General features: G+C 46.7%; 1 protein-coding gene across 1 annotated transcript; it reads left to right on the forward strand.

Annotated features, from left to right (window-relative positions):
* Positions 1-4,283: 4,283 nt before the first annotated feature.
* Positions 4,284-27,273, forward strand: LOC107119183 (zinc finger protein 91-like). The gene is made up of 6 exons (XM_015421639.1): positions 4,284-4,349; positions 7,519-7,621; positions 9,635-10,822; positions 10,907-11,258; positions 11,325-11,483; positions 25,767-27,273. Exons 1-6 carry the CDS (start codon positions 4,284-4,286, stop codon positions 27,271-27,273), a joined length of 3,375 nt encoding a protein of 1,124 aa, XP_015277125.1.
* Positions 27,274-27,576: the final 303 nt, after the last annotated feature.

Genomic DNA, 27,576 nt, shown 5'->3' on the forward strand with positions numbered 1-27,576 from the left:
AGCCCCTCCAGGTGGGGCCTGGGGATCTCCCACTTTTACAACTGATCTCCAGCTGACGGAGATCAGCTCCCTTGCAGAAAATGGCTGCTTTGAAGGCTCAATGGGTTTGTACCATGCTGAGGCCCCTCCCCTCCCCAAACCCCGCCCTCTCCTGGATCCACCCCCGAAGTCTTCAGGCGTTTTCCAACCAACCCTAAGGTCTCCACCTGGCACCTTCTGCTTGAGTAAGCCCCTCTAAGGGTTAAAGTGACAGAGTTCCCAGTCCTAGAAAGGCATGGGAGGGTTACCTTTCAAAAGCTATTTCCTGCCTGCCCCCACCAAAGGGCCTCAGTTCCACAGGCTGCTGCATTAGTAGCTGGTGAGTTTGGAGGGGGAGGGGAGGGATAAAATGACATAAAGCAGGGATTGATGAGTGTGGGGGTGGAGAGGACCGCCCCCCCACCCTTTCCCCGGCTTTTATTTCTTCCTTAGCTTTGCAGCAAGATTTTGGCTCCTGCAGTCTCAGTCTCTGGCTGAAAGGAGGAAGAAATTTGGTGTGGCAGGTAGCAGGGGGAGGGGGCTGGGGGGAAGTGGAGGAAACATTTGCATCTGGGGCGGGGTGGCGAGCTGCAGAAAGGAAGAGGAGAATTTAAGCAATCCTCCCTCTAAGCTGTGGAGTCTTGTGAGCAAAACATTCTACTTTGTGAGCTACTGGCCTTAAAATGGGATCTACTAAAAGGAAGGACAGGATTGCCCATTGGAAACAATAGGAGACGCTGGAAGACCCATTGGAAATCATGGGAGCCAGGAATGCCAATTGACTTGCATGGGCTCCATTGGAAAACATGAGGGTACAAGTAGAGTTGCAATAAAAATGCGGAATGGATTTTCCATTAGGGTCTCTGGGACCAAGTACACTACTCTGGGGAGGGAATGAGAGACCACGGAGTGCAATGACAGCCCCGGGGTGGAGCAGGAGCGTTCAGGCACTGGGATGAGTACATCCCATTAAAATTGGGAGCCAGCCATTGAGCTGCTGCATCAATTAGTTTGCTCTGGGGCCATCTTTCCTGAGCTGAGACAAAAAGGTGTGAGCTGGGGGCTAAAAAACCGTGAGCTAGCTGCGGTGGCTCAAGTGGTTAAGACTCTGAACTGCAGGCTGTGGAAGGTCAGTAGTTCAGCAGTTCGAGACCCGGGTGCCGCAAGACGGAGTGAGCTCCCGTCTCTAGTTCCAGCTCCTGCCAACCTAGCAGTTAGAAAGCAAGAAATTGCAAGTAGATAAATAGGTACCACTTCGGTGGGAAGGTCACAGCGTTCCGTGCGCCTTGGTGTTTAGTCATGCTGGCCACATGACCACGGAAACGTCTTCGGACAGTGCTGGCTCTTCGGCTTTGAAACGGAGATGAGCACCGCAACCCTAGAGTCAGATTCGACTGGCTTTCAAGCAAGGGAACCTTTACCTTTACCTTTAGCTCGCACTAACTCAGAGGGAGGGCTGGGAGATAGCTAAGTGCAAGGCAATGTCCTACCATCAGAAGTCTGTGGCTTTTATTTACTGAGTCCCAACGGTTTAATTTGTGCAAAATTAGCATTTTGAGTGACGCCCCATAGCCAATTAAACAGAAGGCGAGTTGAACAAAGTTCGAGTCCGGTGGCATCTTTAGGACCACTGAAGTTTAATTCTGGGTGTGAGCTTTCCTGTGGAAGCACACTTCTTCAGATGGATTTGCCCAGACAGCTGGACTCTCTGAGGAAAAGGCATGCCTTTCTTTTTTATGGGGCTGGTGGGGAGGAATGCTTCCTTGCCACAAGAAAACTTCCCATCTCAAAAAGGACATTGCAGAGCTGGAAGAAGTACAAAGGAGGGCATGCCCCATGACCTCTGCTTATTGGATGGAAGCTGATATTTATTCACATATAACTTTAAGAGAAGCCAATGTTGGATCAGGCAGATGGCCCATCCAGTCCAACACTCTGTCACACAGTGGCCAAAAATACCAGGTGCCATCAGGAGGTCCACCAGTGGGGCCAGGACACTAGAAGCCCTCCCACTGTTGCCCCAAGCACCAAGAAGACAGAGCATCACTTGCCCCAGACCGAGAGTTCCTATCTATCCCCTGTGGCTAATAGCCACTGATGGACCTCTGCTCCATATGCTTATCTAATTCCCTTTTGAAACCGTCAATGCTTGTAGCCACCACCACTTCCTGTGGCAGTGAATTCCATTTCCATTCCAGTGAATTTGTAATAAATGTTTTAGGAGCTGCAGTTTCCTAATTCTTTACTGGCAAAATGCAATATCACCAAGGCAGGGCTCCATGATGGCAGAGATCTGCAATACTCATGACCTGTAACCAGCTGATGTGCAAAGACAAAAGTTATGCATACCCATTCACAAGGAAGATTCTCAAATAAAACAGTAAAGCAAGCAGACTACTGGGTCGTTGTCCCCCAACTGGGTGGAGAGTTTCTCAGACAAAAGGTAAAGGTTCCCTTGCTCGAAAGCCAGTCGAATCTGACTCTAGGGTTGTGGCGCTCATCTCCGTTTCAAAGCCAAAGAGCCAGCGCTGTCCGAAGACGTTTCCGTGGTCATGTGGCCGGCATCACTAAACACCAAGGCGCACGGAACGCTGTTACCTTCCCACTGAAGCAGTACCTATTTATCTACTTGCAGTTTCTTGCTTTTGAACTGCTAGGTTGGCAGGAGCTGGAACTAGAGACGGGAGCTCACTCCGTCATGCAGCACCCGGGTCTCGAACTGCTGAACTACTGACCTTTCACAGCCTGCAGCGTCTTAACCACTTAACCACTTGAGCCACCGCAGCAGTGGAGAGTTTCTAAGACAATAGAATGGCAAAAACTGGGAAGGAAGGGAGAGAGCTTAAGGGCCAAGCCCTCTGGTCCTTTCTCGATCTAATCCAGAATCTTGAATTGTTTATTTATTTATTTACATAATCGATGTCCCTCTTTCTCACTGCGACTCAAGACAGATTACACAAGGTAGATCAGTGCAATCAGGAAGATGATGCAATAAGAGAGTTGACCAAGAGACCTTTTTCCCCCTCTCCCAAAATTCAAGGGCATCCAATGAAACCGATGGGCAGTAGGTTCAGGATGGCCAAAGGAAATTCTGCTTCACACACAGTGATGAAAATGTGGAATTGGCTGCCAGAGGATATAGTGATGGCCACAGAAATAAACAGCTTTAAAAGGGGATTAGATAGATTCATCATGGAAGATCAGTCTATCAGTGGCTACTAGACATGGTGGCTGAAGGGAACCTCCACCTTCAGAGGCACTAATCCTCTGAATCTCAGCCAGGAAGCAACGTAGGGGAAGGCCTTGTCCTCTATGTCCTGTTGTTGGCCGTCCAGAGGAACAGGTTGGCCACTGGGTAAGACAGGATGCCGAACTAGATGAACCACTAGTCTGATCCAGCAAGGCTTTTCTTAAGTTCTTTTACCTGAAGGAGTCTTAAAGTAGCTTACAATCACCTTCCGTTCCTTTCCCCACAACAAATGCCTTGTTAGGTAGGTGGGGTTGAGAGAGCTCTAAGAGAACTGTGACTGACCCAAGGTCACCCAGCTGGCTTCATGTGGAGGAGTGGGAATCAAACCCGGTTCTCCTGATTAGAGTCCGCTGTTCTTAACCACTACATCAAACCAGAGAAACTGGTTGCCCTCTGTGTGTGATGGGATGCTGGACTATTTGGACTATCAGTCTGATCCAGCAGGTCTCTTCTTAAGTTCTTAAATACTGCTTTACACAGAGAGTGATTATATTCACTGGCAGAGGATGTAGTAGTGTCCACAGGAATAAACAACTTTCAAAGGGGATTCCATAGATTCATGGAGGTTAAGTCTACCAATGGCTACTAGCCATGGTGACTGAGGGGAACCTCCACATACAGAGGCACTAAGCCTCTGAATTGCAGAGCCAGGAGACAACCTCAGGGGAAGGCCTTGGCCTCTAGGCCATGTTGTTCGCTGTCCTGAGGAACTGATTGGCCACTGTGTGAAACAGGATGCTGGACTAGATGGACCATTGGTCTGATCCAGCAGGGCTCTTCTTAAGTTCTTATGAAGGCCTCGGCCTCTCTGCCCTGTTGTCCAGAGGAACTCCTGTGTGAGACAGGATGCTGGACTAGAAGGACCATTGGTCTGATCCAGCAGGCCTTATGTTGTTATGTTCTTATGGAGACAGCTGGTTTTTGCCTAAGGAACTGGAGGGGGGAAAATATATATATATATACAGAGGATGAAAAGCTGCCCGTTGTCTTTGTCACCCTATCAGGCAGAGGAAACATGTCAGAGTTGGGTTCCAGTTCCCCTCCTCGTGAAGCTGAAAGGACTGCTTGGCAGACAGCTCAGGTAAGGCAGGGATCACTGGAGAGACACGAAGGAGGTTGTTTGGGTGCTTTCATCTTTTCTTTTCCCCCTCCCCTTTTTCCTTTCCTCCTCCCCCCCCCTTTCTTCTTTTGATGCTCGATCCTGCACGACCCCTATGTTTCTGCTCATTTTAAAAATGCACCGGGAAAGAGGAGAGAATAAAACCAACCCTGTAGCGGCAGCTGCCACTCAAACAACGTGATTTTAATCTTCCAATCTGAGTGGATCTTCAGGGGCCCATCAGAATCCCTCCTGGGCAAGTCCCCCACCTCCCGACACCCACTTTCTAAAAATACTTAGTGGGCACTAGCGAACGTGGCGGCGGGCACCATAGTGCCCCCGGGCCCAGTGTTGGGGATCCCTGCTGTAGATAGTTCTTGGCAGGGGTCATTTCGTAGAAAAAGAGGTGCAGGAGCTCATTAGCATAACTCGTTAGCATAACTCATTTGCATGTGCCACACCCCCTGACATCACCGGAAGTGTGTCAGAAGGCAACACCCATCGCTCAGGCTCCACTGGACTGTTTTGGATTGCTAGCTATTGGGGGGGGGGAACGTGCAGATCTGTCCTCGCAGAGGAGGGAGAGCTTGTACCTGAATAAAACTTGGTCTTAAAGGTGCCACTGGACTGTTTTGGACCGGGGGCTAGGGGGGGGCTCTGCAGCTTACCTGGCTGCTTCTTGCTCTGACTGAGGGCTGCTGGGAGAAGGGGGTGGGGCTTGTTGCGTGTGCCCGCCCCCCTGGGCTCTTTACTGCCGGAGCTCCGCTCCTGTGGGCTCCTGCAGGAAATGACCCCTGGTTCTTGGTAGGCTTCACGTCACCTCTGAGCTGCCAAGGTCACCTAGCCAGGCTTCAGCTGCCTTTGAGCAGGATCCATTTCGTTCAAAGCTTGGGTTTCTTCAAGGCCCATGTCAGGGTCCAACAGGACTGCATTCATGCCATATAACATGGAGAGCGAAAACACAGTATCTTGGTAGATCCAGGTAGTCAGTGTGTTGGTCTGAAGCAGTAGAACAGATCTAGAGTCCTGTGGCACCTTTAAGACCAACAAAGGTTTATTCAGGGTATGAGCTTTCGTGTGCAAGGCACACTTTTTTGAAATGCATTGGAATGTTAGATGAGGTTCTAAACTTATAGACGGGGTTTTAACAGCCAATTAACACGTAACATGATGATGTTTAAGTTATGCAAAGTGAAAAACTAAATAACAAGTTAAAGTTATACGGTCAGCAGTTATAAAGCAACATATGAATAAGTAACAGAATCTTAATTATCTCGCTCTACGCCTGGTTGGAGATAATTAAGGTTCTGTTACTTCCCACAATTAGAAAAAAAACACCTTTAGACCAATGTTCCCTCTAAGCTGTGTAGTCTCGTGAGTAAAAATTGTACTTTGTGAGCTACTGGCATTGAAGTTGTGAGCGAGCGATTTGGCTACTGCATAAAGTAGTTTGCTCTGGAGCTAAGGCAAAAATGGGTGAGCTGGAGGCTAAAAAACTGTGAGCTAGCTCACACTGACTCAGCTTAGAGGGAACAATGCTTTAGACATTTATCTGCTATTGTGACATATTTATTTAATATCACACAAAAGCTCATACCTTGAATAAACCTTTGTTGGTCTTAAAGGTGCCACGGGACTCTAAATTTGTTCTACAGTATCTTGGTGTCTTGCATGAAATCTAGTCTTGTAACTTGTAAGACAGCTTGACAAGTTCCTCTGGTTTGGTTGCCATGAACAAGCTGCCTCTTGAGTTGAAACGAGGTATCCCCTAATAAATTGATTCTTACACACCTCTGAAGTCTGTGTATCAGGACTCAGTAATGTGTGGTGTGGGGCTAGTTCTCATAACAATACTGCAGTAATTAAGAACATAAGGGAAGCACTGTTGAATCAGGCCAATGGCCAATCCACTCCTACACTCTGTGTCACACAGTGGCCAAACCCAGGTGTCAGGAGGTCCACCAGCAGGGCCAGAACTCCAGATGTTACCTGAATTGGTCTAGTAATTAATTGATTGGTTGGTTTGGCCACTGAGAGCCAGTTTGGTGTAGTGGTTAGGAGCGTGGACTCTAATCTGGGATAATTGGGTTTGATTCCCCGCGCCTCCACATGCAGCTGCTGGGGGACCTTGGTCCAGTCACAGTTCTCTCAGAGCTGTTCTCTCAAGAGCAGTTTTCTCAGAGGTCTCTCAGCCCCACCTACCTCACAGGGTGTCTGTTGTGGGGAGAGGAAGGGAAAGGGGATTGTAAGCTGCTCTGAGACTCAGAGTAAAGGACGGGGTATAAATCCAATCTCTTCTGCTGCTGCTGCTGCTGCTTCCTGCTTCTGTCCAGGCCTCACTTCAAAAAGGATGTGGAAAGAATGGAGTAGGTGCAGAGGAGAGCGACGAGGATGATCGGGGGCCTGGAGACCAAGCCCCATGAGGAAAGGCTGAGGGACTTGGGAATGTTTAGTTTGGAGAAGAGGAGTTTGAAGGGGACATGATTGCTCTCTTTAGAGCCAGTTTGGTGTAGTGGTTAAGTGGGCGGACTCTAATCTGGGAGAACCGGGTTTGATTCCCCACTCCTCCACTTGCACCTGCTGGATGACCTTGGGCAAGCCATAGTTCTGTCAGAGCTGTTCTCTCAAGGACAGCTCTGGAAAGCGCTCTCTCAGCCCCGCCTACCTCACAGTGTGTCTGTTGTGGGGAGAGGAAGGGAAAGGAGTTTGTAAGCTGCTCTGAGACTCCTTTGGGTAGTGAAGGGCGGGATATAAATCCAATCTCTTCCTCTTCTTCTCTTCTTCTTCTTCTTTAAGCATTTGAAGGGCTGTCACTTAGCAAAGGGCAGGGAGCTGTTCCTGTTGGCAGCAGAGGACAGGACTCACAATAATGGGTTTAAATTTAGGGCGGGAAGGCACCAGCTGGATCTTAAGAAAAACTGTTTCACTGTAAGAGCTGCTCAACAGTGGAATCAGCTGCCTACGGGGGTGGTGAGCCTCCCCCTCCCTGGCAGTCTTCAAGCAGCGGCTGGACAAACACTTGTCAGGGATGCTCTAGGCTGATCCTGCACTGAGCAGAGAGGGTCGGACTAGACGACCCGTATGGCCCCCTGCCAGCTCTGGGGTTCTATGATTCTATGAACCGAAAGCTAACGCACATGCTTCCCTCCAGGATTCTGCATCTCCCCCTGGAGAACAGCCTCTGATTCCCAAACCTGACCTTGTTACCTGTCTAGAAGGAGAGGAAGAGGAGTGTGTCCAAGCCCTTGATGAAGGTGAGGGATCAGCAGGTAGTGTGGCTGGAAGAGAATGTCTGGAAACTGTGGGGTTCCTTCAATGGGCTGGTGGTTTTCTATGGTTCTGTGTTGCACAGGGCTTTCAAGGGTGATTAGATAGATTCACAGGTGATATGCCTATCAATAGCTACTAGCCATGGTGGCAGAGGGGAACTTCCCCAGTCAGAGGTACTAAGCCTCTGAATCCCAGAGCCAGGAGGTGACACCAGGGGAAGGCCTCGGCCTCTACGCCCTGTTTTTGGCTGTCCAGAGGAACTTCTTGGCCACAGTGTGAGACGGGATGCTGGACTAGATGGACTATTGGTCTGATCCAGCAGGGCTCTTCTTAAGTTCTTATGAAGGCCTTGGCCTCTATGCCCTGTAGCTGGCCCTCCAGAGGAACTGCTTGGCCACTGAGTGAGACAGGATGCTGGACTAGATGGACTATTGGTCTGATCCAGCAGGGCTCTTCTTAAGTTCTTATGAAGGCCTTGGCCTCTATGCCCTGTAGCTGGCCCTCCAGAGGAACTGGTTGGCCACTGAGTGAGACAGGATGCTGGACTAGATGGACTATTGGTTTGATCCAGCAGGGTTCTTCTTGTGTTCTTATGGAAGCAGAATAAATGGTAGTAATTTTTGGCCCACAAAGTACTCATTGGGCAAGAACATTTCATCTGGCAAGATGCAGAATAGGGGCTTTGGAAGGTGGGGTGGGGGGATTTTGGCAGCCAGCCAGGAGCACTCTAGGGTGGAGGTTCAGGGAATAATAAGGTCAGAATTATGGGGGGGGTAGTCGCTACAGCTTCCAGTGATTATCGTGAAGAGACTTTGGTTCAGAGGACTAAACCCTCTACTGAATATTTAAATGGTGGCAGAATGAGACCAGTATCTTTTTCAAAAATTAGCTGGTGGTCTCCTGAAAATTAGTCAAAAATTATGACTGTAGCTCCCTCAGCATTTGCTGAGTGGGAAGACTGGCCGTGCAACATATCTGAGTTTGCCTAAAATGGCAACTTAATTATACTGATGGCTAGCCCTTAACCCAGCCTGCTCTGGCCGCCTTCTCTTGGATCGGCAGACAAATGGAAACGTAACATCTTCTGTATTTCTCCTTCAGTGTGCAAAGCTCCTCAGTTTTTCCACGTACTTTGTATATTTACTAAGAAAATGTCTCTCCTGTCTTCTGGTCTTGACCACTCAAGGTGGCTCATGGTAACAGAAAAAAAACGCGGTGAATTAAAAAAATGAAATGAAAATCACGATACAGATGCGACCATCTGTAGAAACAGAAAAACAATGAAAACAAGCAAGAAACTGCAGAGAGCATTTTACAGTGTCTAAATATTTCCAGTGTAAATAATAAAATCAAAAGCCCTCTGGAATAAGCATGTTTTCAATGTCCAACAACAGAAGGCAAGAAGAAATTGGGCCAGTTTGGTGTAGTGATTAAGTGTGCGGACTCTAATCTGGGAGAATCGGGTTTGATTCCCCACTCCTCCACTTGCACCTGGCTGGATGACCTTGGGCAAGCCATAGTTCTTGCACAGCTGTTCTTGAAAAAGAGCAGTTTCTGTCAGAGCTCTCTCAGCCCCACCTACCTCACAGGGTGTCTGTTGTGGGGAGGGGAAGGGAAAGGAGTTTGTAAGCCGCTCTGAGACACCTTTGGGTAGTGAAGGGCGGGGTATAAATCCAATCTCTTCTCTTCTTCTTTTACCTCACAGGGTGTCTGTTGTGGGGAGGGGAAGGGAAAGGAGTTTGTAAGCCGCTCTGAGACTCCTTTGGGTAGTGAAGGTCGGGGTATGAATCCAATCTCTTCTTCTTCTCTTCTAAATGAAATAGTTAATATTATTGAATCAATAACCTAAGTTGTGAGAAGATTGGCTGCTCTTTGAAGAGGCGTTCTGACAAAGTACTGTATTCTGGAATTCTCTACATAGTTAAACTGGCTCTTGTCTGGAGCTGATGTTTCTTTTCTTCTTTGTGCTCATGTTAGGATTTGCTTTTTTTCCACAGGAAACGTGTGGGACATAGTTAATGAAAAAGATTTCAAAGGAAATGCTACATCTACCGGTTGTCAGAATAGTGAGTACCGTGAAACAATACATGAAGGAAAGACACGAATCAAATGCTCTGCATGTGGGAAGAGTTTTGCTAGTATATCAACTCTTAAAGTGCATTGGGAAACTCACACAGGTGAGAAACCATATGACTGCCTGCAGTGTGGGAAGAGATTCATTCGGAGTGCAAACCTCATTATCCATCAAAGAACACACACAGGAGAAAAGCCATATAAGTGCGTAGAATGTGGGAAGCGTTTTATGCGGAGTACAAACCTCATCATCCATCAAAGAACCCACACAGGCGAGAAACCATATAAGTGTTTAGTATGTGGAAAGAGCTTTATTCAGAACTCAACCCTTACTGCCCATCAGGGAATCCACACAGGAGAGAAAACATATTCATGCTCAGAATGTGGGAAAAGCTTTATGCGGAGTACAAACCTTATAATACATCAGAGGATCCACACAGGAGAGAAACCATATAAATGTCTGCAGTGTGGGAAAAGCTTTAGTCAGAACTCATCCCTTACGACTCATCAAGGAATCCATACAGGAGAAAAAACATATGAGTGTTCAGAATGTGGGAAGAAGTTCATGCGGAGTGCCAATCTCATTTTACATCAAAGAATCCACACCGGAGAAAGGCCGTACAAATGTCTGGAATGTGGGAAAAGCTTTAGTCAGAGATCAACCCTTACTAGCCATCAAGGAATCCACACAGGGAAGAAAATATATGAATGTTTGGAATGTGGGAAAAAGTTTACACGGAGTGCAAACCTGGTTTTACATCAAGTAATCCATACAGGAGAGAAGCCATATAAATGCTTGGAGTGTGGAAAGCGCTTTAGTCAGAGCTCGAGACTTGTCACTCATCAAAGAATCCACACAGGAGTGAAACCATTTAAATGCCTGGAGTGTGGAAAGAGCTTCACTCACAGTACGAGTCTTATTAGGCACCAGAGAATTCACACAGGGGAGCAACCATTTCAGTTCCTTGAGTGTGCAAAGGGATTTGTTCAGAGTGCAAATCTCAGTGTACATAAAAAACCCCACATGGATGAAGAACTGTATAAATGTTTGGAATGTGGAAAGTGCTTTAGTCAGGAATTAAATCTTACTAAGCATCAAGAAATGCACAGAGGTAAGAAAACAAATGCATGTTATATATGTGGAAAGACATTCACTAGGCATGCAAACCTCATTTTACATCAAAGAACCCACACAGGAGAAACGCCTTATAAATGTTTGGAATGTGGAAGATGCTTTAGCCAGAAGTCAACACTTATTAACCATCAAGGAATCCATACAGGGGAGAAAATGTATGAATGTTTGGTTTGCGGAAAGAAGTTCACACGGAATGCAAACCTCATTTTACATCAAATCATTCACACAGGGGAGAAACCATATAAATGCTCGGAATGTGGAAAGCGCTTTGGTATGAGCTCCAGGCTCTCTAATCACCAAAGAATCCACACAGGAGTGAAACCATATAAATGTCTGGAGTGTGGGAAAAGCTTTGTTTACAAAACAAGTCTCAAGAGACATAAAACCGTGCATGCAGGAGACCAACAATTTCCGTTCCTGGAATGTAGAAAGAACTTCAGTCAGAGGAAAAATCTGACTTTACACCAAAATATTCAAAGCACAGAAAAACCATATAAATGCCTGGAGTGTGGAAATTGCTTCAGTCAGAGCTCAAGCCTTATTAGACATCAACGGATCCACACTGGGGAGAAGCCATTTAGATGTTTGGAGTGTGGGAACTGCTTCAGTCAGAGCTCAAATCTAATTAGACATGAAATTATTCATGCAAGACAAAAATTGTAGAAATGAAAGGCACTGTCATCAACTTGGCATTAATATATATCAGAGCTTTCAGTTGGAAAGGCTGTGTCAACATCCATACTGCATACAAGTTTTTTGTGGTAAATTAATGGTAAAATGTGAGAATTCATACTAGGGAGAAACCATATAAATGCTTTGGGGAAAGCATTAGAATGTGTAGAATGGTTTGTTAATTGTTTATGGTTTTATGATGTGGTTTTGTAGTGGTTTGGTGTAGTGGTTAGGAGTGCGTACTCTGATCTGGGAGAGCTAGGTTTGATTCCCCACTCCTCCATATGCAGCTGCTGGTGTGACCTTGGGTCAGTCACAAGTTCTCTCAGAGCTGTTCTCTCAAGAGCAGTCCTCGAAAGAGCTCTCTGAGCCCCACATACCTCACAGGGTGTCTGTTGTGAGGAAAGGAAAGGAGATTGTAAGCCGCTCTGAGACTCCTTCAAGTAGTGAAGGGCAGGGGATAGATCCAATCTCTTCTTCTTTTATTATTGTTCCTATTCCTGTTGTGACCTGCCCTGAGCCTGCTTGTGAGGGAGGGTGGGATAGAAATCAAATAAATGGCCATCTGGGTCAGGGTGGCAAGCTTACTTCTCTTGATTCAGATAGTCGAGAATAGAAGCTGGAAACTTCAGTAAGACTAAACCTGGAGACAGTTGTTTTTAAGAGGATGCAAAGCGGATGGGAGGAGATTTCACCTCCCATTGCGGACACACCTTCGGTTACAGGAATTGCTTTTCTTTCTTTTTTTTCCATTAATTAACCTTATATCCCGCTCCACCCCACAATTTGGGCTCAGGGTGGCTCACAACCTATGAAGTAACAATAAAAGCAATCAATTGAAACAATAAAAGCAAGATGTCACAAAAACACTTAAGTCCAACGTCTCCTGTAGCATTTAAACAGGCAGTAATAGGTAGCCCGATTTAGAGCAGTTTTTAAGCAGATGGCGGTAGGTACCAGTGTTCCCTCTAAGCTGAGTTAGCACGAGCTAGCTCACGGTTTTTTAGCCTCCAGCTCACACATTTTTTGTCTTAGCTCAGGAAGGGATGGCTCCAGAGCAAAACTGATTTAAGCAGCAGCCAAATCGTTCTCTCACCGCTTTAATGCCAGTAGCTCACCAAGTCGAATTTTTCTTCACAAGACTTCACAGCTTAAAGGGAGCGTTGGTAGGTACCCTGATATACAACAGTGCCCCATAGGTAATAAACAGTATCTGAAAGGCACTGGGTGGGTACCAAAGGCAGGGGAGGCCGAGATGGTTTAATGACCCGCGCCTCAGCCAAAGGCCTGGTGGGACAGCTCCATCTTACAAGCCCTGCAGAACTGTAGCATGCTGCGCCAGGTCAGGCCAGGCCAGGGCTGAGAAAGCCCTGGCCCTGGTTGAGGCTAAGCGGACATCTCTCGGGCCAGGGATTACCAGGAGGTGTTGATCTGCGGGGCGCAAGGCTCTCTGGGGCACATATGGGGAGAGGCGTTCCCGTAGATATGCTGGTCCCGGGCCACATATTTTGTTTGACTGCCCTAAAGGGACAAAATTGCCCAAGGTTGTCTGTTGTCACAAATATTATTATTATTATTATTATTATTAATAATATACTTTATTGTCATTGTACATAGTACAATGAAATTAAGATGCAATCATTCGGTGATCTACAACCATACTCATATACACTCACACAACCATTCACAGCCATCCCATAACTCCCTTAAGGTTCACATAGCAACTTTAAAACCACTAATGTCAACCCAAATTCCAATTTCATACAGCATTTAAAGCAATAATAGCTCTCGAATAAAAACTGTTTTTTAATGTTTGTCCTTGTTTTAATTGTCCTATATCTTCTACCCGAAGGCAGCAGTTCAATCAGGGAGTGTTCAGGGTGTGACAAATCCTGCAGAATGTTCTTTGCTTTTTTCAAGCATCGAGAACTATACAATTCCTCCATGAGTGGGAGAGGACAGCCAATAATCTTCTGGGCTGTGATGATAACTCTCTGGAGTGCTTTCCTCTCCACAGCTGTACAACTGGCAAACCAGGCACAGACGCAGTATGTTAAAATGCTCTCTATTGAGCAACGATAGAAAGACATCAGACAAAGATCAACATTGCACAAAATGTTTTCATTTATTGTGGGATAACTTTACTAACTGCTCTGCCCTGGATGGCCCAGGCTAGCCTGCTCTTATCAGATTTTGGAAGCTAAGCAGGGTCGGCCCTGGTTAATACTTGGAAATACCATGAAAATCCAAGCTCACTGGGGCAGAGGCAGACAACGGCAAACGACCTCTGTTTGTCTCTTGCCTTGAAAGCCCTACAGGGTTGCCATAAGCCGGCGGTGACTTGAGGGCTCTTTACACATACCCAGGGGTCATTTCGTAGAAAAAGAGGTGCCGGAGCTCATTAGCATAACGCATTAGCATAACTTATTTGCATATGCCACACCCCCTGGCGTCACCGGAAGTGTCAGAAGGCAACACCCACCGCTCAGGCTCCACTGGACTGTTTTGGATTGCTAGCTATTTGGGGGGGGGGGATGTGCAGATCTGTCCTGGCAGAGGAGGGAGAGCTTTTACCTGGCTAAAACGTGGTCTTAAAGGTGCCACTGGACTGTTTGGGGGGGGGGGGTGTCTGCAACTTACCTGGCTGCTTCTTGCTCTGCCTGAGGGCTGCTGGGAGCAGGGGGCGGGGCTTGTTGCATATGCCCGCCCCCTGGGCTCTTTACTGCTGGCGCTCCGCTCCCCTGCGCTCCTGCAGGGAATGACCCCTGCACATACCTCATTGTCCCCTTCTATGCCACAGTGCCATTTAGGTAGCTTCATCCTTTCTCTCTTAGATCTGGGAAAGAATGTTTGATCTGGGATCTCTCGGCATGTCTGAAGTGTGAGCTTCAGTGATTGCCAAAAGGGTCATTGCTACGGGAAGCATGTCAGTTTCTGCAGAGGGAACACAAGGCCCCAGGCCATCGTGGCGGGAAGGCAGCCTGAGATATCCAGTGCTTCAAAATATGGCAAGCAAATCCTCTCCGTTGGAAGGAATGGCAAGGAAGGGGGTTCATGTGGAGGTTTCTATTGAGGTGGAGTCTAAGCCTGTTCCTAGACCTTACTTATTGACGGCACCTGTTGAGTGTATCCAGGGGTTTTTCTGTAGAAAAAGCCCAGCAGGAACTCATTAGCATAATAGGCCACACCCAACAACAGAAACTCATTAGCATATCCAGCCACACCCACGAGAGCATAGCTCTTTAGCATATTAGGCCACACCCCCATGTTACCAGAAGTGTGGTCATCCAGCCACACCCACCTTTTGCTTCTTATTCTGTTTACCTTGTTTGTTGTCAAAACCCAGGGCTTTTTTTGTCGCAGGAACTCCTTTGCATGTTAGGCCACACACCCCTAATGTAGCCAATCCTGATGAGTTTCTGCTGTTGGGTGTGGCCTATTATTCTAATGAGTTCCTGCTGGGCATGGCCAACTTGGGAGCCAGCCGGAACTCCGTTCCTGTGCGTTCCTGCCCAAAAATAGCCCTGAGTGTATCAGTTTTGCTCTCCCTGCGAATTCAGATGTAGTTCTGGCCTTTTGGTCATGTCACAGCGTGGCAGAATGTTAAGAAGTAACTTTTTCAGAAGGGGTGAGGTGGGTGAAGTCCAGTTAGAGATTCAAAAGTCAAGAGATTCCATATGGGGCCTAAATAAGCGATCCCTGACATTCTCCCCAGTTTCACACAGGGCATGGGCAGTGGCCAGTTAGAGAAACACAAGTGTCAAGAGAAGCCAAGAATGTCCATCGGGCCACCAAAATCCTCATAATTGTCCCCTAGGGTTGCAAGTCAGTGACTGGCAACTGGGAGGGACCTGAGGCCCTGGAGACATGGGAGGCACTGTTGGGTAAAACCATGGTAAAGGTAAAGGTTCCCTTGCTCGAAAGCCAGTCGAGTCCGACTCTAGGGTTGCGGTGCTCATCTCCGTTTCAACGCCGAAGAGCCAGCGCTGTCCGAAGATGTTTCCGTGGTCGTGTGGCCGGCATGACTAAACGCCAAGGCGCACGGAACGCTGTTACCTTCCCACCGAAGTGGTCCCTATTTATCTACTTGCAATTTCTTGCTTTCGAACTGCTAGGTTGGCAGGAGCTGGAACTAGAGATGGGAGCTCACTCCGTCATGCGGCACCCGGGTCTTGAACTGCTTAACTAACCAACCTTCCACAGCCTGCAGTTCAGGGTCTTACCACTTGAGCCACCACAGCTCAACCAGAGGTTCTGGTAATTCCAAGAATGGCACCTGGTATTTCTGGCCACTGTGTGATACAGAGTGTTGGACTGGATGGGACTTTGGCCTGATCCGACATTGGTGTCTCTTATGTTCTTATGTTCTAATGGCAACAGCAGGTTTTTTTTAATTGCCCCCATCAGCAGCAGGGGTAGCAGCAATGTTGCAACAGCCCTATGAGGTAAGTTAGCCTTAGAAAGAGTGACCCTAACCCTCTGCTGTGGTCCTAATCCAAAATGGGGTCTGCAGGCAAGCTGTTTAAGCCAAACTTGGGGGGGGGCCCTCCTCGCAGCAGTTCTCAAGATGTCACCTGATTTGGTGCCAGCGCATCATCCACGCAGGAGAATTAGCCACTGTGAAAGGAGTATGGCCGTTGTACCTCTGTATGTGTCTCACCTCTGTGCTTGCCCCGTTGCATTTCTGAAGTGTGGGGTTCCGAGGGTCTCCTGAGGTTGTTGGGGAATTAGCCAGGAAACCCAAACAATGCAAGAGGGAGTAATGTAGCAGGATCTCCACCTATGTTTACGGGGATTTCCCTCTCAGTGGATTAATGAAATGGCTTTTATTAATTAAATGATTAATGAAATGGTTTTTATTAACAAGAATTAAAGAATAAAAAACTTACTAAAGAGCACTGTATGAACATTCAGTGAATAGTTTCAAGTGCCTCTTCTTCTTTGCGAGATTCTCTGCTCTGGCCTGATCCAACATTGGCATCTCTTATGTTCTTATGTTCTCTCAGGGTTAATAATTCCAGAGGAGAGACTGCGTTATTCCAGCAGCAGCGTAATTAAATAGGAGTAAGACTTCACAAAATTTATTCCAGTACCAATGCTCGTCCATCAGATGCCTGAAATGTGATGCGCGTAAGGGTTAAGGAGACTGAGCTGCAGCCCTAGACTGGCATGGTGTGTTTTGGGGGGGATTAACTGCGAAAGGCATTTAATACGATTCCCCTTCCTGCCCAATGCGAGGGATCCTCTTTTCCTCCCAAGCTGCTGCTCCAGTGGCTGGACGGGTGGCTGGTAAGCTTGAAAGGGGGCTTTCGTTGGAGAAAGGGGTGAATGGGGGGAGGTATGGAAAACCCGTGGCAGAGAGAAAGGAGAGGAGGAAAGGCAGGCAGCTACAGAACTGAGTGGGGAGGGGAAGCCCCCCCTCCCTATGCCTGACTTCCCTTTGCTCCTTCCCCTAAGATGGCTTCGGCAGCCTCTGTCCATTGCTGAAAGGAGGAAGAAATAGGGGAGGGAAAGGAGAAAGTATTTGCATCTGGGGTGTGTGTGTGTGGGGGGGGTGAGTTATTGCCCGGTGATGTTACCCCATAAAGGAGGAGTGCTCCGCTGCAATCCCGCCCAGAACAAAGAGAGGTAAGAAGTCTGCAGATCACCTTTGTCTTCCTCAAAGGTGCTTCCAGTTCTTCTCTTCCTTGTAATAATAATTTCTTTGCAACCAGATCCCTCTAGGAGCGGGTGAAAGAGGACCTCTTTAGCTGCCTTCTTGATAAAGACAGATAATTTCTTGTGATGGGCTTGAATTTTTTTTTTTACTGCGTTTCCTTTGCTTTTGGCACTACGAGAGGTCACGCCACCACTCTGGCTAAGAAATCCTGCGTTGTTTCTTATCTGAAGCCCTATTTGGCGACCCAAATCCATATCAGATTTATAAAGATTGTAGCTTGTCTAGTTGGTCTATTAAAAAAAAAGCCATAATAATCTGATGCATTTTAATAAGGTCTGGTCCATAATACCACCAAATCGCGATAATCCCAGAGAGACAGCCGTGTTGGTCGGTTGTGGCAGAAATAACAAGGGGTCTAATAAAACTGTGAATACCAGCATCAACCAAACATATTGACTTATAGAGAGCCAGTTTGGTGTCGTGGTTAGGAGCGGGGACTCTAATCTGGGCGAACCGGGTTTGATTCCCCGCTCTTACACTTGCACCTGGCTGGATGACCTTGGGCAAGCCACAGTTCTCTCAGAGAGCTGTTCTCTCAAGGGCAGTTCTCGAGAGATCTCTCTCAGCCCCAACTACCTCACAGGGTGTCCGTTGTGGGGAGAGGAAGGGAAAGGGGATTGTAAGCCGCCCTGAGACTCTGAGTGAGGGATGGGGTATAAATCCAATCTCTCCTCCCCTCTCTTCTTCTTATTCTTCTTTATCTGTCTATGCAGTGCACCAGAGGAAAGAAATGAGGCTTGGGAACTCTCAGCAAAGTAGACCCTGTTAATTATCTTGTGTACCCCTCAGTGGCTTTTGATACCATTGATCTGCACTGCCTTTCAGGGTTGGGACTGAGAGTTACCATTTTGCAGTGGTTCCAGTCCTGCCTCGAAGATAAGTTTCAGAGCTGACAGAGTGCTGCTGGGCTTTTGGGGCCCTGCAAGGTTCCATCCTGTCTCCCATGATTTTCAACATCTGTGTAAGGTCACCGGGAGAGGTCATCTGGAGATCTGGGCTGAGTTGCCACCAGTAAGCAGATCACGCTCAGGTCTATCTCACGCTTCCTCCACGTCCCAGGGAGGGTGTGGAATCCATGAACAAGTGCCTGGAGGCAGTTTTAGAATGAACATAAGAACAAAAGAAGAGCCCTGCTGGATCAGACCCATAGTCCATCCAGTCCAATATCCTGTCTCACACAGTGGCCAACCAGTTCCTCTGGACTGCCAACAACAGGGCACAGAGGCCGAGGCCTTCGTAAGAACATAAGAAGAGCCCTCCTGGATCAGACCAGTGGTCCATCCTGTCCAGAATCCTGTCTCACACAGTGGCCAACCAGTTCCTCTGGATGGCCAACAACAGGGCACAGAGGCCGAGGCCTTCATAAGAACATGAGCCCTGCTAGATCAGACCAGTGGTCCATCCAGTCCAATATCCTGTCTCACACAGTGGCCAACCAGTTCCTCTGGATGGCCAACAACAGGGCACAGAGGCCGAGGCCTTCATAAGAACATAAGAGCCCTGTTGGATCAGACCAGTGGACCATCGTGTCCAGAATCCTGTCTCACACAATGGTCAACCAGTTCCTCTGGGTGGCCAACAACAGGGCATAGAGGCCGAGGCCTTCACCTGATGTTGCCTCCTGGCTCTGGGGTTCAGAGGATTAGTAGAAACTGGTAGAAACATGGCATAGAAGTGTTGTAAAATAATAAAAGTCTGTGTATAGGAAAGGATTTTTTAAAAAGGACTAACATGGTTTTGGTGTAGTGGTTAAGTGCGCAGACTCTAATCTGGGAGAACCGGGTTTGATTCCCCACTCCTCCACTTGCACCTGCTGGATGACCTTGGGTAAGCTGTAGTTCTGGCACAGCTGTTCTTGAAAAAGAGCAGTTTCTGTCAAGAGCTCTCTCAGCCCCACCTACCTCACAGGGTGTCTGTTGTGGGGAGGGGAAGGGAAAGGAGTTTGTAAGCCGCTCTGAGACTCCTTTGGGTAGTAAAGGGTGAGGTATAAATCCAATCTCTTCTTATTATTATTTTATTCCATCTTAACATTTCCTATACTGTTTCTTCAGAAAAAAATGGGTTCTAGCCCATGGAAGCTCACAGTGGAATAAAATCTTGCTCGTCTTCAAGGAACCAAGGGATTCCCACAAAACAGTAAGCAAGCTTTTTGAATTACTCAGAATTCTTCATCTGAATGGATGTTCTATGTTCTACTACCAAAAGGGTGTGCGTGTGTGGGGGGGAATAAGTATTCTAATATGGTTTCTTCATGGGCTTAGCAAATGTATGTATGCATGACAAAGTTTCTGGAATATTCATTTATTTTAGGAAATCTAGAGTTATAGAACCACAGAGTTGGAAGGGGCCAGACAGGCCATCTAGTCCAACCCCCTGCCCAATGCAGGATCTCCCTAGGGCAGTGATGGCGAACCTTTTAGAGACCGAGTGCCCAAACTGCGACCCAAAACCCACTTATTTATCGCAAAGTGCCAACATGGCAATTTAACCTGAATACTGAGGTTTTACTTTAGAAAAAACAACTCATACATTAACATAAGATGGATCCAAACAAAGTAAGGAAAGCAATCCCAAATGCTTTCATTTACTTAAAATTATTTGGCAGAGAATTCGACACTTTAATGATGGTCTCGGCCTGGCTGGGGCGATGGCACATGTGCCCACAGAGAGGGCTCTGAGTGCCACCTCTGGCACCCGTGCCATAGGTTCGCCACCACTGGCCTAGAGCATCCCTGGCATTAGTGTTTGTCCAGATGTTGCTTAAAGACTGCCAGTGAGGGGGAGCTCACCACCTCCCGAGGCAGCTGATTCCACTGTTGCACAACTCTTATTGGTAAAATAGTTTTCCTAATATCCAGCTGGCACCTTCACGCCCTTAATTTAACCCCATTATTGCGAGTCCTCTGCTCAGCTGTCAACAGGAACAGCTCCCTGCCCTCCTCTAAGGGACAGCCCTTCAAATACTCAACGAGAGCAACCATGCCCACCCTCAAGCTCCTCTTCTCCAGACTAAACATGATGGAACAGAACCCACAGAGGGAACAAAACTGTTTCCATGAGTTAGCTTTGTTGGGATATTTGGCTAACATTGCAGGGTTTTGCTGAGTCATGGGAACATGATACTGAGTGCAGTAAATAAATACGTCAAGAGATATATTGGGGGGGGGGGAGTAAATTTACATTTAATCAAGTAGATCCAGCTCACATTCAGGTTGCAGTCGACAGGAGAGAAAGAAGTCTAATCCAAAGAGTCCTTTCCCCATCACAAATGGCCAGCTTGTCCGGCATCCTGTGTGTGTGGGAGTATGAGGGCATCGTACCCACAGGAGAGACCTGCAGAGACATGGAAGGCCATGTGAAGTGAGGGAGAGGACAAAGAAGAGAGAGGAGGGGTCAGAGGGCAGCTCCCAAGTTAAGACAAAGGGAGGCATCCCATTCAAGGGCATAAAATCTGTACACCCTTAGAGTGGTGTAGTGCCCTCCAATGTCCAGGCATGCCGAGTTGTTCTCTCAAAAAAAAAAAAAAAACCCTTCTCTCTTACTGGCACCACCATTAATTTTTTTTTTTTAAGCTGACAATGGTAGATGACAGTCCCCACCCAATCCCTTCTGTCATTTTCTCCTCTTCAAATTTCAAAGATAAGAACCTGGCACAGGGAAGGAGGGAGGGCCTTCCAAAGTTGGGAGCATCTCTTATTGCCATTCATCCTGTCCCTGAAGTGGGGGGTGGGGGTGGACTTGAAGGAGGGTCTGTGATGGTGAACAGAGTACCCAGGCAGGAATAAGAACATCAGAAGTGCCCTGCTGGATCAGACCCATGATCCGTATAGTCCAGCCTCCTGTCTCACACAGGGGCCAACCAGTTCCTCTGGAGGACCAACAACAGGGCATAAAGGCTGAAGCCTTTTCCTGATGTTGCCTCCTGGCTCTGGGACTCAGAGGATTAGTGCCTCTGAATATGGATCGTCCCTTCAGCCACCATGGCTAGTAGCCATTGATCGATTTCTCCTCCATGAATCTATAGAATCCCCCTTTAAAGCTGTTCATTCCTGTAGCCATCACATCCTCTGGCAGCAAGTTCCACTTTTTAATCACTCTGTGTGTAAAGTAGTATTTCCTGTGATCCATCCTGAACTTATTGCCCGTCAGCCTTCGAGTTCTAGGTTTTTGGGAGAAGCACTGCTATTCAGAGGCTTACTGCCCCGAATGTGGAGGTCTATATGGGCAGAAATAGAAAAAAGCAAGAGTCCAGTAGCACCTTAAAGACTAACAAAATATGTGGCAGGGGATGAGCTTTCATGAGTCACTGCTCACTTTTTCAGATACATCTAGAATGGGCGTCCATCTGTCCTATTTATTGGAAAGCGGAGTGATTTCAGATGCCAAATGGCATTAGCAGGCAAATGACAATAGCAGGTGAATGAATTTGCAGTTCAGCATTGCAATCGATAATGACGCTCAAGGCAATGCATCCACCTGGATTGAATCGAGACCTAGGTTTCCTGTCTCATTACCAATGCTGATTTCTCCACGCTTATTACCCCTCTGCAGGGGTCATTTCCTGTAGGAGCGCACAGGAGCGGAGCTCCGGCAGTAAAGAGCCCAGGGGGCGGGGACATGCAACAAGCCCCGCTCCCTCCTCCCAGCAGCCCTCAGTCAGAGCAAGAAGCAGCCAGGTAAATTGCAGAGTTCTTCCCGGCCCCCCAGTCCAAAACAGTCCAGTGTCACCTTTAAGACCAAGTTTTATTCAGGTACAAGCTCTCCCTCCTCTGTGAGAGCAGATCTGCACGTCCCCCCCCCCAATAGCTAGCAATCCAAAACAGTCCAATGGAGCCTGAGCAGTGGGTGTTGCTTTCTGACACACTTCCGGTGATGTCAGGGGGTGTGGCACATGCAAATAAGTTATGCTGATGAGTTATGCAAATGAGCTCCTGCACCTCTTTTTCTATGAAATGACCCCTACCCCTCTGCACATCTCACCTAAATCCAATCATGCCTGCTATTGTCATTCACCTGCTATTGTCATTTGCTGGCTACCTATCTTGATCTATATGGCAGAAAGTAGTTCTTTAAAGACCTCAGACCCAAACTGTGTAAGGTTTCATAGGTTAAAAGCAGAACCTTGAATAAGCCTCTGTGCCGCAACCCCACAGTAGAGACCTCCTATGAGTTCCTTCTCCTCAGAAGAAATTGGATGAGTTGTGACGGGGTTTCTCCGCACTGATCTTGTGTCTGTATCTTTTGCTTCCCTATCTCCCCCTTCATTTTCTTCCTTCTTGGCATCTCCTGTCTTGCTGAGAATGGGACTGAGGTTTCAGGGATTTCTACAGTTCTTTTCTGTCTCCCACAGATAAAAAGACCATGACAGAGGGGCAGCAGGAAGACCCGGAGGCAAGAAGAATCCTTGAGGGATCTCCAAAAAGATTGGCAAAGGGTGTTTTCTCCCAAACTACGGATGATGAAAGTGAGATTTTTTTTTTCCTAGTGGGAGGATGATGTTAGAATGGCGAAGAAGGAAAAAAATATCACGGGCAACATGCATCTTAATTGTTGGGAAATTAACCAATAACAAGATAACGTCTTTTAATACCAGAGTGGATGACATCAGAGAACTTCAGTCCACAGAACCCTTTCAACACTCAGCCAAGATAAACATATGCATTTCTGGGATAAGAAGCGATCTTCTTCGAAGGGTGAAAGGATTTATTGTTTATTTTATTTAACACCCTTCTATATGTCAACTTTCCACCTACTCAAGGTCACCAGTGTTATTTCCTTCATTCACATCCTGCCTTTCTCCACAGGAGCTGCGGTGGCTCAAGTGGTTAAGACGCTGAACTGCAGGCTGTGGAAGGTCAGTAGTTCAGCAGTTCGAGACCCGGGTGCCGCATGATGGAGTGAGCTCCTGTCTCCAGTTCCAGCTCCTGCCAACCTAGCAGTTCGAAAGCAAGAAATTGCAAGTAGATAAATAGGGACCACTTCGGTGGGAAGGTAACAGCGTTCCATGCACCTTGGTGTTTAGTCATGCCGGCCACATGACCACGGAAACGTCTTCGGACAGCGCTGGCTCTTCGGCTTTGAAACGGAGATGAGCACCGCAACCCTAGAGTCGGATTCGACTGGCTTTCGAGCAAGGGAACCTTTACCTTTACCTTTCTCCACAATGGTCACCCCAAACAGCTTACGTCATTCCTCCTCTTCATTTTATCATCAAACAACCCTTTGAGGGACATTAGGCCGAGTGTGTGTGCGACTAGTAGGGTTGCCGGGTGAGGCTGGCGGAGGACTTACGAGGAGGCTCCAGGAGAGGGGAGGGAAGAAACATGATAGAACTCTGAAGCTAGAGCTGGCTGTATTTTTAGCGTGCCTGCTGCTATTACTGCCATCGCCGTATAAACTGATACTAGCACTTTAAGTTTTGTTTTTAGAGCTATATTTATAACTAGAAATAATGCCCGTTGCGGAAATAAATACAACGGGATCTAGAAAGAGGCTCTCGGAGAGTGCTCTGGCTTTGGGCAAACAGTGTCAGTTTCCTGTGGCGACCTCAGCAGGGTTTAATGACAGAGTCCACTGTTTTCTCCAGAGGGACTGATCTCTGCTACCTGAAGAGCATTTGTATGTTTGAGTTATCTGTAGCCCTCACCTGGAGAGTGGTAACCATTGTTACCCATTCTCCTCTCCCCTATGAGGTATGTTATGCAACTGAAAATTCCAACTGCCTTGCGGGGGGGGGGAGTTTGAGGTGTGGAATGAAGTCCAATCAGCTTCCATATGCAAAAGACCAGGTTGTCGCAGCAGTTGTGGTGTGGGCGGGACCCGGGCTTTGGCTTCTGATTGGTGGCGATATACGCTGAGGAGCAGTGCCATCAGCCATACACTAAGGGAGTGCATTTTAGAATTAGAACTTTGGCACCCACTATTCAATTATATATAAGAAGAGATTGTTGTTTTACTTGTCAAATTTTATGTAAGATCTGCACGTTTCTCCCCTCCCCCCCCCAATCCAAAACAGTCCAGTGGAGCCTGAGCGGTGGGTGTTGCCTTCTGACACACTTCCGGTGATGTTAGGGGGTATGTCATATGCAAATCAATTATGCGAATGAGTTGTGCTAATGCGCTCCTGCACCTCTTTTTCTACGAAATGACCCCTGGATGAAAGGATCATAGGTTATTCTAGGGAAGGGACCTGGGAGAGCAAGGAGGAAAGAAATGGGGGGGGGGAGCATCAATACTAGGTTCCCTTTCCTGCCTCGTCTCCCCCTCAATATCTGCCAAATGGGTTTTGCATTTGGGAGAATCTACTGCGAGTTCAGGGCAAGAAAAAGGGGCACAAATGGTTCTAAGGACACAGGTTGTTCTGTACAGTTGTATACAGACGGAAAAATAATGGCAAAAATGGCAGCCCCACCAGAAAAAAATTTGCCCCACAAGCAATGTTCCCTCTAAGCTGTGGAGTCTTCTGAGCAAAAATCCTACTTTGTGAGCTCCTGGCATTAAAGTTGTGAGCGAGCGATTTGGCTGCTGCATCAATTAATTAGCTTGCTCTGGTCTTTCCCCAGAAACATATCTATTAGACCTTTGGAATGATCAAACTATTCCTAGAATTAGAAGGGAACTTATTTCAATCTTCATGGTAGCAGCAAAAACTATCATAGCTAATACTTGGAAAAGTACAAATAATATAACTTTTTCACTTTGGTACAACAAACCCTGGGAGTTATACTCAATGGATAAGCTTTCAGATAAGGTGTCTTCATTTTCTAATCTGTCCGGACATAGTGATTTCCACCTTAAATGGTTTCCATTCCTTGAACACTTTTTCAACAACAATTCATCTAAAACTGTTCAGGTCCCAAAGAAATATTATGATATTGTTCATACGATGTAATATTAACAGCTTCATCTAGAACTGCAAGTATAATATATACTAATACCTTTCCATTCATGTTATGGTTTTAATTGTATTCCATTAAGGTTTTGTTGTTCTTCTGTTGATGTAAATTGAAAAATTGAAATATTTTTTTAAAAAATTAGCTTGCTCTGGAGCCCATCCCTTCCTGAGCTAAGATGAAAATGGGTGAGCCGGAGGCTAAAGAACTGTGAGCTGGCTCACACTAGCTCAGCTTAGAGGGAACGGTGCCCACAAGCTACAGAATCCTGGCTACGGGCCTGTTTCCCCATCAAGTCCTCATTCTCCACAGTAGACGAATAGCTTATTTCCCCGATCGGATGTTCCTCTTCTTCTTTGCACTGATGTCAAAATTCTCTTTGTTTCAATAGGAGACGTGTGGGGCAGAGCAGATGAAAATGAAGCTCATCCGATATTAGAGAGAAGCAATAAGAATCTGGACATGAAACTGAATGCTGGAAATCAGGAAGGACGCAGCATGGATAAAAGAAGCAGTAAAGCTGTTGCTTATCGGAATGGTGATGACCAAGAAACAATATACAAAGGGAAGGGAAGGATTCAGTGCTCTGACTGTGAGAAGAGCTTTGCTAGTATATCGACCCTTAAAGTGCATTGGAAAACCCACACAGGGGAGAAACCATATGACTGCCTGGAGTGTGGGAAGAGATTTAGCCATCCTTCAACTCTTACTGTACATCAACGAACTCACACAGGAGAGAAACGGTATAAGTGTCTGGAATGTGGGAAAAGCTTTATGCTGAGTACGAACCTCATTTTGCATCAAAGAATCCACACAGGAGAAAGACCCTATCAGTGTGTGGAATGCGGAAAAAGCTTTAGTCTGAAGAAAAGCCTTACTCTTCATCAAAGAATCCACACAGGAGAGAAACCATATAAATGTCTGGAATGTGGAAAGAGTTTCAGTCAGAAGTCAAGTCTTAATATCCATCAAGGGACACACACAGGAGAGAAACGGTACAAATGTTTTGAATGTGGAAAGACATTCATACAGAGCACAACTCTTATCTTGCATCAAAGGATTCACACGGGAGAAAGACCATATAAATGTCTGGAATGTGGGAAAAGCTTTATTGTGAAGTCAAGCCTGACTCTTCATCAAAGAATCCACACGGGAATAAAACCATTTAAATGTCTGGAGTGTGGAAAGACCTTTAATGAAAGCACACGCCTTCTTCGACATCAAAGAATTCATATGAGGGAACAACCATTTCAGTTTCCCGAGTCTGGAAAGGGCTGCAGACGGAGTGCAAATCTTGCTGTACATCCAAGAACCCACTCAGTCGAAAAACGGTATAAATGTTTGGACTGTGGGAAAAGCTTTATGCTGAGTACAACCCTCATCATACATCAAAGAATCCACACAGGCGAAAAACCATATACATGTTTGGAGTGTGGGAAAAGTTTTATGCGGAGTACAACCCTCATTGTACATAAAAGAACCCACACGGGAGAAAAACCATATATTTGTTCAGAATGTGGAAAGAGTTTCATGCAGAGTGCAAACCTCATAATACATCAAAGAACACACACAGGTGAGAAGCCGTATAAATGCTTGGAGTGTGGAAGGAGCTTTATTCAGAATTCAAGCCTTACTGCCCATCAAAGAAGCCACACTGGGGAAAAACTATATCACTGTTCCGAATGTGGAAAGAAATTCACACGGAATGCGAACCTCATAATACATCAAATACTGCACACGGGGGAGAAACCGTACAAATGCTTGGAATGTGGAAGGAGCTTTACACTGAGCAAAAGACTAATTAACCATCAAAGAATCCACACCGATATGAAACCATTTAAATGCATGGATTGTGGGAAAAGCTTCAGTCACAGCATAACTCTTAAGAGGCATAAAAATATGCAGACAGGGGAATGTAAAAAGGGCTCCAGTCAGATGCAAAGCAATCCAAGATCTCAAACCAAGAAGAAACCATATCAGTGCCTGGAGTGTAAAAGCTGCTTCAGTCACAACTCAAACCTTCTTAGACACCAAGTAATCCACACTGGGGAGAAGCCATTTAAATATCAGGAATGTGGATATGGCTTCAGCCAGCACTCAAATCTTATGAGACATATGCTTATTCACACTAGAGAAAAACAGTAGAAATGCTCAGATTGTGGGGAAAGCTCTTGTCCGTAAACAGAGCAAGAACAAAGATTTCACTTGGGTGGGTTGTCTAAAGAAATTTGCATGATAAATCAACAGTAAAATGTGAGAACATTAGAGACAATAACTACAAATGCCTTAGTATGGAAAGAACATTGGAATGGGTAGAATCCTAGCTTCATATCCTAGAGTCCACAGCCAATAAGAATATCAGCAGCACAGAGAGTCGCTCATTCTATACTTCCTTTGCTTTTCTGCATTTCACTTGTTCCCTATGGAAACACCAGGGAAATGTATTCA

This window comes from Gekko japonicus, unplaced genomic scaffold, assembly GCF_001447785.1.
Source record: "Gekko japonicus isolate JY-2015 unplaced genomic scaffold, Gekko_japonicus_V1.1 scaffold2179, whole genome shotgun sequence".
In the NCBI taxonomy this organism is placed as follows: Eukaryota; Metazoa; Chordata; class Lepidosauria; order Squamata; family Gekkonidae; genus Gekko; species Gekko japonicus.

Coding starts and splice junctions, on each gene's coding strand:
- LOC107119183 (XM_015421639.1), top strand. CDS start 4,284: ATGTCAGAGTTGGGTTCCAGTTCCCCTCCTCGTGAAGCTGAAAGGACT. Junction 10,823..10,906: donor GCATCAAGAAATGCACAGAG/GTAAGAAAACAA, acceptor GAACCCACACAG/GAGAAACGCCTTATAAATGT. Junction 11,484..25,766: donor AATCTAATTAGACATGAAAT/TATTCATGCAAG, acceptor AGTGCATTGGAA/AACCCACACAGGGGAGAAAC.